This window comes from Salmo trutta, chromosome 14 (assembly GCF_901001165.1).
Source record: "Salmo trutta chromosome 14, fSalTru1.1, whole genome shotgun sequence".
Taxonomy (NCBI): Eukaryota; Metazoa; Chordata; class Actinopteri; order Salmoniformes; family Salmonidae; genus Salmo; species Salmo trutta.
In genome coordinates, this window is record NC_042970.1 from 54,688,477 (window position 1) to 54,702,632 (window position 14,156).

The window sequence follows — 14,156 nt, forward strand, 5'->3', positions numbered from 1 at the left end:
ACCCCCTAGCATATGTTATCATTGTCTGTTTGTATACTTCTTATATGTATACTGATTTTTCTCCAAGAAGAAAAATAATAATAATAATAAAAAGAGAACACTGCCCTCCACTTCTCTATGTGGCCGTCTATCTGTCTTTCTATTTGTCTTGCTGAGCCGGGCGTCAGTTAAACTGCAGTACCAAAGCAAAACTGTAGGAGCAGTCATGACAGTGCCTCTAAATCGGAATTTTCTCTAATACAGTATCTCTGGCCTGGTCAGAAAGATCAAGAAGAAATGTCAACAGCATCAGTTCAGCTGTGCGAGTGAAAAGATACGAGACTAGTTTCTAACATTTGTTGAATTCTGTTATTGCTACTGTATAGCACTTGTAGTATAAATCATTGTTGTTATTTAGCGCAAAGATGTCTTTGTTCGGGAAGTTATTTGGCACTGGAGGTAAAGGGGATAAATCGACTAGCCCTCAGGAGGCGATTCAGCGACTTCGAGACACAGAGGAAATGTTGACGAAGAAACAGGAATTTTTGGAGAAAAAGATTGACCAGGAACTCATCACTGCGAAAAAGAATGGCACAAAAAATAAAAGAGGTGAGACCTATCAGAGATGCGCTCTTAATGTATTAGCTGTCTGGCTCGCTTGTTAGCCAACAACTTGACAGGAAGAAGGAAGTTGATAGTTAGCGAGTCATAGCTAACGCTAGCTGCTAACTTCTAGCCTGTGTGTGAGCCTGTAGCTAGCTATCTAGCCGAGTATGGTAGGTTGCCAATTATTGAGCAATATGCCAGGTGGTTAAATATCTTACTGATTTGATCACTTAAAAATATTGCTGTTTTATTTATAGGTTAGTAGCTAGCTAGCCAACGTTATATAGCCTACTGTACTAGCTAGCTATACACTTATCAGTGAAACTTGCAGGCTAACGTTACTTCTCTAAATAGGCTGGACACAATGCCTTTTTCTGATAAAAAAAACGACTTAATTGCATCCGCCGTGGAGCCCAGTTTCATAATATTACTTTATGTCCCAGCTGTTTGCCGTAGTTTTGAATTAATCACGAAAAAACAGGCCTTATTTTAGGGAATTTTTCACCCTGCTAACTCCTATTAGTTCTATTGAGTACAGTGGCACTAACTCGCCTTCCTTAGGTTCTATTCCCAGCATATTGTGTCACGTCACAATGCTTGCTTTTACTATTGTTGGCAATGAGACCTGCCCACGTTGCTGGTAGTTAAAATGTAAAGAACAACAAAAAATGGAACTCAGGTCGTCCCATTGTTTCCTATAAGGAAAATAGGTATGTCTGTCTATTTTGCCAAATATCTCGCAATGTGTAAATGTAGATTTATTTTGTTCAAACTGGACACAATTTTAATCATGAGAATCTCCTATTTCTAATTATGTAAGGTTGGGCATCTAGCCCCAAAATACCTTTTGCCATTGGAACGCTGAGCTTCCCCCATTGTTTTCCTATGGAGAGGCATGTTGGTATATTTCGCCAAATATCTCACAATGTGTATATTTACATTTCTTTTCAAGTCGAACACCATTTTAATCAGGATAATCTCCTCTTTCTAATTACATAAGATTGGGCAGCGTACTCTGCTGTCATCGATCGCTAGACCAGAAATAGTCAAAAGTTGTAATTTCCCCCTACTTTCTCGTTATGCAGACATAAGCACACTTGGCACCATTGAGGTGCGGATGTTTACCTTCAACACAAGTTTTTTTATTTTTTTATTTTTTTTAACAGTTTCATCCTAGGAACAGATTGTAGTGGTTAAATAAAAAGGATACATTTTTTTGGTGCCATTTAGGCAAAACAGTCTCTGCGAACATTTGATTCCATTCTTTTGCTATGGGCTCACTCTAGTGTTCCAGTTTAGCCAATGTTATTTTGCCATTTTGTCAGCCTTGGGTGAATTTTGACTCGTTCTATTGTCCAGCCTACTCTAAAGCCATTTCATGGCCCCTGATGTTGTACATCATGACATGGTCCTAAGACATGCTTCTTCCTAAGTGACTTGCTACCTTAACTATTCTGAATATGTCACCCACTGCTGTACAAACAAGTCTACAACCTGATTGTCATGAAAGTGGATGTTCCTGCAAGCCTTTCACATAGGAATGTTTGCTTTAGTTAAAACCTAAATGTGTCATGTACTCTAACAACCCGATCAAAATTCAGAATAATTCACAACATAGTGTCGAGGTAGACACAAGGAATATTTGGTCATGGAAAGTATTCCCTGAACCAACTCTGAAGCACTTTTCAAACAGACAGTGGAACGTCGCTGAGTACCCCACTTGTCTCTCGTCGTCGTCTTTGTGGTTTATTGGCAAGATGGCGCAGGCGGAGATGGTCGCCTTGCTTCGAGTCCATAGGAAACTATGCAGTATTTAGTTACAAGCATTTCGCTACACTCGCATTAACATCTGCTAACCATTTGTATGTGCTGCAGAGATGGTTGTCCTTCTGGAAGGTTCTCTCATCTCCACAGAGAAACTCTGGAGCTCTGTCAGAGTGACCATCGGGTTCTTGGTCACCTCCCTGACCAAGGCCGTTCTCCCCCGATTGCTCAGTTTGTCCGGGTGGCCGGCTCTAGGAAGAGTCTTGGTGGTTCCAAACTTCTTCCATTTAAAAATGGAGGCCACGGTGTTCTTTAAAAAAATCCCCTCATCAACACACAATACCCCATGACAAAGCAAACATTTTTTTTTTTATCTTTGCAAAATGTATTTACAAAAAATGAAATATCACATTTACATAAGTTTTCAGACCCTTTACTCAGTACTTTGTTGAAGCACCATTGGCAGCTATTAGAGTCTTCTTGGGTATGACACTACAAGCTTGGCACATCTGTATTTGGGGAGTTTCTCACATTCTTCTCTGCAGATTGTGTTATTTTTTTAATATTTTGTTTTACTTTAGTTAATTTAGTAAATATTTTCTTAACTCTATTTATTGAACTGCATTGTTGGTTAAGGGCTTGTAAGTAAGCATTTCACGGTAAGGTCTACACCCATTGTATTCGGCGCATGTAATAAATAACATTTGATTGGACTTGAGATCATCTCAAGCTCTGCCAGGTTGAATGGGGAGCATTGCTGTACAACTATTTTCAGGTCTCCAGAGATGTTCGGTCAAGTTCAAGTCCAGGCTCTGGCTGGGCCACAAGGACATTCAGAGACTTGTCTCCAAGCCACTCCTGTGTTGTCTTGGCTGAGTGCTTAGGGTTGTTGTCCTGTTGGAAAATGAACCTTCGCCCCAGTTTTCATCAAGGATCTCTCTGTACTTTGCGCCGTTCATCTTTCCCTCGGTCATGACTAGTCTACCAGTCCCTGCCGCTGAAAAACATCCCCACAGCATGATGCTGCTACCACCATGCTTCACAGTAGGGATGGTGCCAGGTTTCCTCCAGATGTACCGCATGGCATTCAGGCCAAATAGTTCAATCTTGGTTTCATCAGACCAGATAATCTTGTTTCTCATGGTTTGAGAGTCTTTAGGTGCCTTTGTAGCAAACTCCAAGCGATGTGCCTTTTACTAAGGAGTGGTTTCCGTCTGGACCCCTACCATAAAGGATCTTGGACGGTCGATTTCCATGGTTCTGCTTCTCTGTCTCTAAGGGAACTTTTGATGGAGCTGTTATACAATCTAGCTCACGCAGTCCTTCAAACTATGGGACTGTTCAGATAGTCAATAGAGTTGATTCTTTCAGTGCTTATTGATTGGTAGTCTCGCGTTACCATTCTAAGTCTTGTCCGAATTAACATCCAGGCTAAATGATAGATAACCACATGCTTGAGTGGACTATATGGGGTGGTAGTGAAGCTGGTGGTAGTGCCTTCAGGTCGCCTTAGTTGTAGTAGCAGGGGAAATATTTGCACATCGGGTGATGTCCCTGACATGTCAATAGGTCAGTATGCTAGCTAGCCTATGTTTATGGAGTAGCTTAGCTCAATCCAAAAAACACAAGCAAGCTGAAGCCACAGGACAGTAAGACATAATACACATTTTGTATCATTTTTGGTCACAAATGTAGCAGGAAAATGGTGTGTTCAAAAAGTACTTTCAGCATTTTTTATTTAAACTGTCTGGAGTGACAGATGTGCTCAATCAAATAAGATGTTATGCAGAAATCTACAAGCTACAAAGTAATACCATCTTATCACGTCTAAGATACTTCAGCCTGTCTCACCTCAATTAAGTACATATTGTAAGCTTGTGTAAGCCTTCTTATTGTAAGCTTATACATGGTCACCCAGTGAATACTGAGTTAGCCAAAACCAACCAAAGAAACGAGTCAGTTGAACAACAACGTTAGATTTTCTATTTCTTCTTGCAGTGCTTTAGGGCTTTTCTGCTCCATTAGTATTCCCATCCCACAACCTCTCACAGTCGCTTCTCCTTCCTCTCGTCTTGCATCCAGCTGCTCTGCAGGCCTTGAAACGGAAAAAGCGGTACGAGCAACAGTTGGGCCAGATCGACGGCACGCTGTCCACCATTGAGTTCCAGAGGGAGGCGCTAGAGAACGCCAACACCAACACCGAAGTGCTGAAGAACATGGGCTTTGCTGCCAAGGCCATGAAGGCAGCCCATGAAAACATGTAAGGGCCACCGTCGCTTTTATTATTATTATTATTATTATTATTATAATAATAAACTGAAAAACCTATTTCGTAAACTGAAATTAAATAATTTACAAACACGTTTTGAAAAACTAAAACTATACTGAAACTTAACTTTGACTCCAAAACTAAATTTAAACCATCATGGATTATGTTCAGCTGTAGATTTTTTCTCTCTAAACTTTTGTCAAAAATCTAATGTGGTTTTCAAGCATTTTTTTTCTTCTAATGGGGTTTGCAAGCTTCTGAATCTGGCGGGTAAATGCTGCCAGGAGATAGGCTTAGCTTCTGCATCACTATCACCAGCTATCACTAGCTAACAGAGAAGAAATCTGCTAATTTCTTTCTCTAACTCTAAAACTAAAAACCAAATAGTATAAGAATAAAATAGAAATGTATTTTAAACTCAAACTAAATATAAACTATTAAATCAGGCTTGAAAACTTACTTAAACTTAACAGAATTTTGAATAGAAATAAAAACTAATTTAAACATAACTATAATAACCATGGCGCGCACACACACACACCTCTGAGGTGCCTCTGACCTAGGCCAACATTAATGTTCTACTTCACGTTTGTCTAGGATTTTTTGTGTGTGTGACTAAACCTTGAATATGCAGTGAAACCCATTTAACTTGTATTTTTTGTGTTCGGTACATGAGAATTTAACCGTAAAAGTATTTTTTTAAGTGCGCTACGTCCTCATGCACAGCCTTTTATCTGCAACAAGTCAATTTGATGGAAACACATCACTAGTTGGAAAATGTTCATATTTCTTTTAATGCAGAAACCTAGCTAATGAGTGAGACAAGGAGTCCAAAGAAGTGGTAAAAAGCCATCGACGGACCCCCCCCCACAAACCAATCCCACCCTAACGAGTATATAGTATCAGTTCTCTGTTTGACAAGTAGTATCGAGCTGCGGCTCGGAGTATTGTTTCTTCATCCTATGTAATGTATTTTCAGTGAATTTTGTGGCGATACATATATTTTTTTTTTTCCCCCATTCAGAGAGATTAGTCATTGAAGTTGTTGGGTTTATGTCCCATCCTACATCCTGTTATTACCACTAGATGGTGCTGTTCCTGCTATTAGGTGATTTTGTTTTAAAGAATCCCACCACTGCCAATTTTTAAAGGGATACTTCACCCAAATTACAAAATTACATATTGACTTAATTACCCTGTGAGCAGTCTATGGACCAGGTATGAAAGAAACCAATGCTTTGGTTTTGTTTACCTGGCCATTGTTTCAAATGCAAACATTTTATAATTTGTGTCACAATTCCAATGCAAGTCAATGGTACATACTGAGTGTACAAAACATTAGGAGCAACTGCTCTTTCCATGACATAGACTGACCAGGTGAATGCTATGATGCCTTATTGATGGCACCTGTTAAATCGACTTCAATCAGTGTAGATGAAGGGGAGGAGACAAGTTAAACCCCTAAATCTAATTAGCATAATCAAAATAAAACAATTCTGTCAGTTTAAGCTAAAGATATATATTTTTTTTGCATTGGCTGTGTCTCAATCCACCCCACATCCGCCGATGTCTCACATCTGCGGTGAAACGAGCTAGAGCAGTGTTTGTCAGACCATGAGACATCCCGAAAATTGGTATTCTCACAAAATCGTATGTAGTCTCCGAACGGTTTGGCCTATAAACTATTATGACCCCTCTATGGACAGATGAGACTCTCACAAACACTATGGTGTTCCTTTTGCTCTACAACCCTCACAAGCATCTTGGGACTCTTCTGAAGTTGATATAGCCGATCTGCCAACTTCTGTCTGTAGCGTCCGAACAGTTTGGGCTACACACTAATATGAAAGGTGCGACTCTCACAAACATGCCGGTTGTTTTGCTGTAGGACGCCTCACAAGACTCGTCTGAAGTTCCCCTGGTACCAGTAAAAAAATATATAAAAATAATATGGAAACAGTAAAAAAATATATGTTCCTCAGCTATAGGACAGACACTTGAGAACAAACTTCCTTGTTATTATTTTGGGGGACTGTTCTATGTAGTGAATCTGTTACTCATTGTCTTTGTAGGGGCTAATAGTAAGGCCTAATGTAATTTATCAAATCATTTTTTAATATATTTTTTTAAAATTCTAAATCAAATAGCTAAATTATCCTTGGTATGACCTTCTTAAAACAATTCCATATAGCTTAGTAGAGTCAGTAGAGGCATAAAGAGGGATTCTTAAGCCTTGAGACATGGATTGTGTATGTGTGCCATGGGCAAAACAAAGGATTTAAGTGCCTTTTGAGTGTGTCAAGAACCCTAACGTGGCTGGGTTTTTCACACTCAACAGTTTCCCATGTGTATCAAGAATAGTCCACCACCCAATGGACATCCAGCCAAGCATTGGAGTCAACATGGGCCAGCATCCCTGTGGAACGCTTTTGACACCTTGTAGAGTCCATGCCCCCAAAAATTGAGGCTGTTCTGAGGGCAAAAAGAAGTGCCACTCAATATTAGTAAGGTGTTCCTAATGTTTTGTACACTTTGTTACGTATTTTCACACTTTATTATACACGCTTCATTATTCAGAATGCAAAGTGACTCCCATAAATATCTGCAGTGAGGTTGATTTTTAATTTTCCATATCTCTATCCTATATCTTTTCAATGTAAATGTTTGGGAATTTTATGATAGTAATATCATAAAATGACTTCTGTCAGAAAAACTTTCAGAATGCCACTGTTATTCTTTCCTGAATTTGCTATGAATTATTAAATGGTCTTTTGTGTTTTTGCCCTTAGGGACATAGACAAAGTGGACGACTTAATGCAGGACATCACAGAGCAGCAGGAGCTGGCTCAAGAAATCTCTGATGCTATTTCTAAACCTGTAGGGTTCGGAGAGGAATTTGACGAGGTAAGCTGAGCTAGGATGTTTCCTTTACCGCAGTGTTTCCCAAACTTTTTCAACCTCCCCATTTGAGAAGGTCTGGTCACACCACACATTTCCTATGTGGCAAAGGTCTGGATGGATATTGTCATTTATTGGCTTAGTCCCTAACCCCCACCTCGCGACCCATGCGACCTCAGCAACCTGCGCCACGTTTATTTCTATGGGTACAAGCTCTGTCCATGACAGAAACTGCACACAGCTCTTGTTGCCAGAGAGAAAATGTTGCAGCTTTAAAGCTCTTGCAATTCTACACATTTTACCATGTCTGATGTGTGTTCATGTGATGTCTGTGTGACCAGAACACAATGGGCTAAAAAACGTTAGCTGACATGGGCTAGTTGAACAACTGGACATTTCTGACATCCCAATTTTGGGAACCACTGCCATATCGAATCAGACTAAAGGTGTTCGTCGTTGTTGTTTTGAAATGTATCCTTATCTTATTTGGACATAGACCTGTCTAACCCTTAATTATTTTTCTTTCTTTGTGTAGGATGATCTCTTAGCAGAATTGGAAGAACTGGAACAAGAGGAACTAGACAAAAACCTCCTGGAAATCACTGGCACAGAGAATGTACCGTTGCCAAATGTGCCCTCCACATCCTTACCTGTAAGACCAGCAGGTAATGGATATATTGGCTTCGCCACTAAAGCTTAGCCAGCTTTAATGCTAGCTCATGTCTCTGAGGTACACTGACAGGAATTGATTTGAAATGATAAAATACTGTCTACACGCACACACATTTCTTATTCTGAAAACATCTACCTGTAAACGGTAGTCTTCCCAGTAGTAGAAGGTTTTTACCATTTCCAACCAGTATTTCGCCAGTCAGTGTAACGCTACCTGACTTCTATTCAAACCTGAACGTTTTTTTGTCTATCTTTATAGGCCGATTTTAAATAAATAAATAAAATAAAAAAATCGTACTAATTTTATCAAATGAATGTGGTTCATTCTTACAGCAAAGGAGGAAGACGAGGACGACATGAAGGATCTGGAGGCATGGGCCGCCAACTAGTCACTGCTGTTACTCAATACCTTCTACAGGTGGAAAAGAAGAACTCTATGGTATGTGTTTCAGGAAGGAAAAGTCTGAATAAACGGAGACTTAAAAAGAACTCGACAACCTTTCGCTTACTGTCAAGCTCAGCCTCCTAAAGAGGGACAATGGCATGTTGTACCGTCGACCACTGAAAACCCCAAATCTCTGGAGCGACAAAACAGTGTTTTTCTTTAAGTCCCTCAACTCGTTCTCTTCTGTAAAGCATTGCTTCAGTCCTTCCACCCCCTTCTCTTAGTGCACAGAATATATTTTGAAAAGAAAGTGTAAAAATGACTCCTCAACACTGACAATAAGCTTCAATGTAGAATTTCTAATACCTCATACTGTTTTATGTGTAGTGCGACAATACTTTGGAAGATATTACAATACCCTGTATACATTTTTGTTGTTGATGCACAATTTCCCTTCGGCGTCATGTGTTCACATGGCAATCCGCTGTTATTTAATCCATTTATCAAAATATGCACTTAAAATATACCTATTGTACATGATATTTATTAATAGCTATGTCCAGCGGGGAGAATTTGAATCCAATCTTTAGGGCTATTGGTGTTGGTCTAAAAATTTTATTTTGGCAGGATTTATTGAACTATATCATGAATATACTTCCAGATAATCTGGCTTTCAAACGTGCACATATCTATGAGGGCAACTCCACAAGGTATCCTTGAAATGCTTCTCTGAGTGATGGTTCACACGGTTATCTTTCTTTGATGTGACAACCTAACCAACTAGTTACATTTTGAAAACACAATGACATTTCTCGTCAAATATGTCTATACTGTATCTGTTCAAACTGAAGTGATTGAGTGAGATTATGTCTGCCTCTGTGAGTGTTTGTTCATTTTCATCTTTAAGAAACATTAACACTATAGGAGGCTAGAAATATATATATTAGGGTGTTTGGGCTTCTCAGAGTGATGGAATTTGATGTGTGTTTGAAGCGAGAATAAATTGATTGTATTCAGACTCCAAATTACAGGCAGTGAGGTTTATTTAACATTATGGCTTTCCTGAGTTTGTCAACTTACCCTGCTACTTTATAATTCGACATGCTGCTTCAGATTTCATATTTTCTATGTTTCAAATTTCTATTTTCTGCCTGAATTCCACCCTCAGAAGGGGAAATTAACTAATGTATGACAGCATTATGTTATGTTTGACATGCTCTGATATACCATAGGTTGTGTGTGTTTGTACACGGGACTGTCTCTTGCGATCTGGTTCCTGTTTTTCTTTGGTCCGTCTTCCTACCCTGCCTATCACAACTTTCCCTTGTTTTAATGGAACACCTAAATTAAACCTTTTGCCAAGCTGTGCGCTGTTTGTTTCCTTTTCTTAAACTAAGAAAATCTGTGAATTCCTTTATCAATAACTGTTGGTCAGAGTTATGGCAAGCGCTTGTGATGAAATCAATGCTATTGAGAGGGCCAAGGTTCATGTAATAGTAAGTGTTGGGTCAAGGGTTATGGTTGGGCAAGGGCTATTCTTAGGCCACAGTCATCTGCTGAAAATGTCTGAGGTCATGTACCATGTTTTAACCGAAATACTAAAAGTATTATTGTTTGGAATGGAAGGGAACTACAGTGGTACTGTTTTTATTACCTTATTTTTGTCAAATATAAATAGTTCTGTTGACAAGGCCCAAGTTAAAAAGTTCTCATTTGAATAAATTATATTATTGTATACTGAACAAAATTGTAAATGCAACATGCAACATGCAACAACGATTTTACTGAGTTACAGTTCATATAAGGAAATCAGTCAATTGACATGAATTAATTAGGTCCTAATCTATGGGTTTCACATCACTGGGCAGGGGTGCAGCCATGGGTAGGACTGGGAGGACATTTAAAAAATATATATATATTTCACCTTTATTTAACCAGGTAGGCTAGTTGAGAACAAGTTCTCATTTACAACTGCGACCTGGCCAAGATAAAGCAAAGCAGTGTGACACAGACAACAACACAGAGTTACATATGGAATAACATGGAACAAACAAGCCAATAAACAAGTCAATGACACAGTAGGAAAAAAAGAAAGTCTATAAACAGTGTGTGCATGAGGAGGTAGGCAATAAATAGGCCATAGCGAAGAATTACAATTTAGCAGATTAACACTGGAGTGATAAATGAGCAGATGATGATGATGTGCAAGTAGAGATACTGGTGTGCAAAAGAGCAGAAAAGTAAATAAAAACCGTATGGGGATGAGGTAGGTAGATTGGGTGGGCTATTTACAAATGGACTATGTACTGCAGCTGTACATAAAATCCACCCACTAAGGAGCCAATACCACTTTAGTTTTTCCCCCTCAAAAGGGCTTTATTACAGACAGAAACACTCCTCAGTTTCATCAGCTGTCCAGGTGGCTGGTCTCAGATGATCCCACAGGTGAAGAAACCGGATGTGGAGGTCCTGGGCTGGCGTGGTTACACGTGGTCTGCGGTTGTGAGGCCCGTTGGACGTACTGCCATATTCTCTAAAATGACGTTGGAGGTGGCTTATGGTAGATAATTTAATGTTAATTTACAGTTGAAGTCGGAAGGCATTAAAACTCGTTTTTCAACCACTCCACAAATTTCTTGTTAACAAACTATTGTTAAGTCGGTTAGGACATCTACTTTGTGCATGACACAGGTCATTTTTCCAACAATTGTTTACAGACAGATAATTTCACTTATAATTCACTGTATCACAATTCCAGTGGGTCAGAAGTTTACATACACTAAGTTGACTGTGCCTTTAAACAGCTCTGAAAATTCCAGAAAATGATGTTATGGCTTTAGAAGCTTCTGATAGGCTATTTGACATCATTTGAGTCAATTGGAGGTATACCTGTGGATGTATTTCAAGGCCGACCTTCAAACTCAGTGCCTCTTTGCTTGACATCATGGGAAAATCAAAAGAAATCAGCCAAGACCTCAGAAAAAAATTGTAGACCTCCACAAGTCTGGTTCATCCTTGGGAGCAATTTCCAAACGCCTGAAGGTACCATGTTCATCTGTACAAACAATAGTACGCAAGTATAAACACCATGGGACCACGCAGCCATCATACCACTCAGGAAGGAGACGCGTTCTGTCTCCTAGAGATTAACGTACTTTGGTACGAATAGTGCAAATCAATCCCAGAACAACAGCAAAGGACCTTGTGAAGATGCTGGAGGAAACAGGTACAAAAGTATCTATATCCACAGTAAAACAAGTCCTATATAAACATCACCTGAAAGGCCGCTCAGCAAGGAAGAAGCCACTGCTCCAAAACCGCCATAAAAAAGCCAGACTACGGTTTGCAACTGCACATGGGGACAAAGGTCGTACTTTTTGGAGAAATGTTCTCTGGTCTGATGAAACAAAAATAGAACTGTTTGGCCATAATGACCATCGTTATGTTTGGAGGAAAAAGGGGGAGACTTGCAAGCCGAAGAGCACCATCCCAACCATGAAGCACGGGGGTGGCAGCATCATGTTGTGGGGGTGATGTGCTGCAGGAGGGACTGGTGCACTTCACAAAATAGATGGCTTCATGAGAAGGAAAATTATGTGGATATATTGAAGCAACATATCAAGACATCAGTCAGGAAGTTAAAGCTTGGTCACAAATGGGTCTTCCAAATGGACAATGACCCCAAGCATACTTCCAAAGTTGTGGCAAAATGGCTTAAGGACAACAAAGTCAAGGTATTGGAGTGGCCATCTCAAAGCCCTGACCTCAATCCTATAGAAAATTTGTGGGCAGAACTGAAAAAGCGTGTGTGAGCAAGGAGTCCTACAAACCTGACTCAGTTACACCAGCTCTGTCAGGAGGAATGGGCCAAAATTCACCCAACTTAATGTGGGAAGCTTGTGGAAGGCTACCTGAAACGTTTGACCCAAGTTAAACAATTTAAAGGCAATGCTACCAAATACTAATTGAGTGTATGTAAACTTCTGACCCACTGGGAATGTGATGAAAGAAATAAAAGCTGAAAAGAATATTCTCTCTACTATTATTCTGACATTTCACATTCTTAAAATAAGGTGGTGATCCTAACTGACCTAAAACAGGGAATTTTTACTAGGATTAAATGTCATAAATTAAAAAAGAAAAAGTTTAAATGCATTTGGCTAAGGTGTATGTAAACTTCCGACTTCAACTGTATCTGCCAACAGCTCTGGTGGACGTTCCTGCAGTCAGCATGACAAATGCACACTTCTGAAAACTTGAGACATCTGTGGCATTGGGTTGTGTGACAAAATGGCACATTTTAGGTGGCCTTTTTTTGTCCCCGGCACAAGGTGCACCTGTGTAATGATCATGCTGTTTAATCAGTTTCTTTACATGCCACACCTGTCAGGTGTATGGATTATCTTGGCATTGGCTAAATACTAACTAATTCGGATATAAACACATTTCTGCACAACATTTGAGAGAAATAAGCTTTTTGAGTATATGGATAATTTCTGGTATCTTTTATTTCACCTCATGAAACATGGGACCAACACTTTACATATTGCATTTTATATTTTTGTTCAGTGTTATTTGATCCTTTTGAATTGTGTAGACAACAGAGAGGCTACAGAGGTAGATTATAGGGAAGGGCTAGAGATGGGACACAAGTTTTAGGTCAGTCTTCCAATGAGTGTATGCACAGCCCTGTCAATGCATTTCTTTGTTTGCTTAAAACCTTAATGCTTATATAAAAAGCTGTGTATTTAGGCTGCGTCAGCTCTTACGATCTCCATTTAAATTTAATATACTCCAAGGTATCATTTTGGGTAACACTTCCTTTGAAGGTTGCATACATAAAGCATAACACAACAACTCAGTCATGTGTTACCTCATTTTAATCATTCATCATATGGATAGCCGTTTTGTAACTTGGTTGAAAATATGCAGTGGCTATGCAACAGGCTTATTCAATATCATGACCATACTTGATTGAAGGAGTTTGGTTGACTCTTCCACTTGTAATATGCTGCTGCATCTGAGTTTAGTCATGCAATGTGCAGTTGAGAAGTAAGGGGGGGGGGGGGGGGGGGGGGTGGTGTCCCATTATAGCTAGGCCTGCATTGCTGTTTCCTCCACACTGTAAACAGTGTTTTACTTTTTCATCTTTGCCAAACTTTTCTTTCAATCAAACAATGTTTCATCAAGACACACAGCCAGTTTGTGGTTATATGTTGCAGTTCAAATGTGTCATGTGATTTCCTCATGAATTTTAAACCCATTTATCAAACAAAGAATAACTAAAAGGGGATATAATTAAATAGAACACTTATACAAAATGCAATGTAGTAGGCCTATGATAAGGGGATTGTGGAACTGAAGGTAGGCATATATTTTTGTTTTGGGTTATTACTATGTAATAGTAGTGCTATAAAACACATGTTTATTGTCACATACACCAGATAGGTGTAGTGAAATGTGTTGTTTTACTGGGTCAGCTGTAGTAAGGCACCCGTGGAACGAATTAGGGTTATGTGCCTTGCTCAAGGGCACAGACAGATTTTTCACCTTGTCAGCTCAGGTATTCGAACCAGCAACCCT

At 39.5% G+C, this 14,156-nt stretch overlaps 1 protein-coding gene across 1 annotated transcript; it reads left to right on the forward strand.

Moving 5' to 3' along the window:
* Window positions 1-214: 214 nt before the first annotated feature.
* chmp4ba (charged multivesicular body protein 4Ba) lies at window positions 215-9,938 on the forward strand. Its single transcript, XM_029776424.1, has 5 exons — window positions 215-588; window positions 4,432-4,609; window positions 7,408-7,522; window positions 8,052-8,181; window positions 8,522-9,938. The coding sequence occupies exons 1-5, from the start codon at window positions 405-407 to the stop codon at window positions 8,575-8,577; spliced, it is 663 nt and encodes a 220-aa protein (XP_029632284.1). The 5' UTR covers window positions 215-404; the 3' UTR covers window positions 8,578-9,938.
* The last annotated feature ends 4,218 nt before the right edge of the window (window positions 9,939-14,156 follow it).